The sequence below is a fragment of the Sinocyclocheilus rhinocerous genome, unplaced genomic scaffold, assembly GCF_001515625.1.
Source record: "Sinocyclocheilus rhinocerous isolate Xijiao unplaced genomic scaffold, SAMN03320098_v1.1 scaffold617, whole genome shotgun sequence".
In the NCBI taxonomy this organism is placed as follows: Eukaryota; Metazoa; Chordata; class Actinopteri; order Cypriniformes; family Cyprinidae; genus Sinocyclocheilus; species Sinocyclocheilus rhinocerous.
In genome coordinates, this window is record NW_015632743.1 from 12,778 (window position 1) to 15,156 (window position 2,379).

The following is a 2,379-nucleotide window of genomic DNA, read 5'->3' on the forward strand; positions in this document are numbered from 1 at the left end:
ACCCTTTTTTTTTTTTTTTTTTGCAGTTCTGTAATAGCTGAATCTCAATCAATAACCCAAAGAGAGAAAAAAAGCACTTCATGACATTCTTTCAAATGCTACAGAAATGCACAAATGCTTGCCGTGAAACACTATTGCAAATTACTTTTTAATATTAAAATGGTCAAAAGCCCATGCAACTAATTATGGTGGCATTGTTTTTTTTTGTTTGTTTTTTTACCAATAAATCATCATCATCTAAATCTCTGTTAATTCTCAATAAGATCTTCTGTAGACGTCTGACAGAAATAAAGTCAGTCTGGTTAGTAATGAGTGAAGCTGGTAATGCTGTTTGTGGAGTTGTTTAATCAGATTTAATGTCTTCTTTTATTTCAGTTGATTTCATCTAAGGCTGTGGCTGAAGTCAGTTGTAGTTCTTGTGTTTCTCGTTTCTTCAGTGATTCTTCTCTAATGCATCATCACTGATGCTCAATAAGCATTTAATTAATCATTAATTCTCTCATTAACTTTAACTGCTTCAGTGTTCCTTTAACACTATTTAAAGTGGGACCAAATGATCTCTGAATAGAGTTGATTTAACTCTGGGGATTTTACTGTGTATACTGTGGGAGTAGTGAAAAGTACATTTTTCTTCTTATAGTGTGCCTTCAGCCCTGTTGTACACTACATATAGGCTACTATAATTTTTATTTTATTTTTTATTTTTTGGTGGTGCTGCCCACTAACCCCGCCTCCAGACTGAAGCCCGCTGACCTCCTCTGATGGGACTGTCAGTTCAGAGAGGGCTGAGAAGATGAGGATGCAGTGGCTTAATTCGTTATTTTTCATCTGGATTCACTGTCGTATGTGCAGGACAGAGTTTGAGCTGACTTTACTCCATACTAACGATGTTCACGCACGGGTGGAGGAGACCAACAAAGACTCGGGCAAATGCACTAAACCGCCTTGTTTCGCTGGAGTTGCACGGAGATTTACGAAAATCAAAGAAGTTCGTAGCAAGGAGAAAAATGTGCTCTTGCTGGATGCGGGCGATCAGTTTCAGGGGACCGTCTGGTTTAACTTCTACAAAGGCGCAGAAGCGGCGCATTTCATGAATAGACTCGGATACGATGCGATGGTAAGAATAATGATCGGGGTGATGGAAGATTGGGATAATTGTAAACTAGGGTGAATTCGGGTAATCTGGGACATTTTTTGCAATTTTGACTTCTGCGATTTATTTCGATATCTATCTAACACATTAGACTTTTCTGAAATCCCTAAGATGTTTTCTAACCACACCAGAATAAAGAATGTTGATATTATACCCAGAGGAGACATGCCACACCTATTAGTGTTTTTTGTGCCAAAAAAAAAAATCTGCCTGAATTTGATTAATCTGGGACAGGTAACTTTGTAATCTGGGACATATGTATTAGGCCTAAAAAAAGCCTATATTCACCATACTTTATGCATGACAAACACAATATCACCTATTTTTAAAAAGCAATATGAAAAAAATGACAAGTACAGAAATCTCAATAATATAATGTATATTTCAATATCAGGAAAAATAATTTCTTTCTGCACACAGGATGAACAATCTACTGTGTTCATTCATTTTAATTAATTTAAAACTATTAAAATTGTTTAACATTTGTTTAACATTGTATTAACATTTTAAAGAATCAACTAAAATTTAAGCAACAGCAAGCAACAATTTGATTAATGGATTATTCAGTCAGTTATTCAAGTTCTCCATTCTATTAAAATTGGGGCTACTCGGGGAACAAACACTCCGTCCGTGTGTGTGTGTGTGTGTGTGTGTGTGTGTGTGAGTGTGTGTGCAGGGTGTGTGTGTGTCTGTGTACAGAACATTGTCAACTGGCCTGGGCGCAGATCCCCCTTCTGCTCAGTGATTTGAACCGTTGTATACTAAACTAACTGGGAATTTGGGAAATTAAATTAACAGTTTACTTCATCCTGATATCTTTGCTTGCTACTGGAATACGTTTCCCAGATTCTATCTCTGTAGCATCTCTCTAGCTAGCTGGTTTAGCTAGCTGCTAGCTACTCTGAACTTATGCTAATGTTATAACCTCCAGTAGTCCAAATCTTTTCTAAATGAATCAGCTGTTTTGAACGAATCGTTTGAATGAATGATTCAATGAATTACTCATTAAGACAGGGACTTGCTGCCACCTACTGGTGGTTTAGTGTTATATTTATCCATGACTGGCATAAACCATCCAAAGTACCAGCATAAAAAAAACACACTAAGCGAAATATTGTTTAATTATCGTTATCGAAAAAAAATTGTGACGTGCTGTCAAATGGTTTTCAACGGTCGTTTGATCGCGTCCAGTGTAGGCAGACTTTAGCTGTTGTAGCTGTTGTAGA

At 36.8% G+C, this 2,379-nt stretch overlaps 1 protein-coding gene across 1 annotated transcript in view; it reads left to right on the forward strand.

Moving 5' to 3' along the window:
- Positions 1–759: 759 nt before the first annotated feature.
- nt5e (5'-nucleotidase, ecto (CD73)) overlaps positions 760–2,379 on the forward strand; it is a 21,760-nt gene continuing 20,140 nt past the window's right edge. Inside the window, exon 1 of the mRNA XM_016556080.1 lies at positions 760–1,117. Within this exon, the coding sequence (XP_016411566.1) occupies positions 794–1,117 (324 nt within the window). The 5' untranslated portion in view covers positions 760–793. The remainder of the gene's footprint in view (positions 1,118–2,379) is intronic.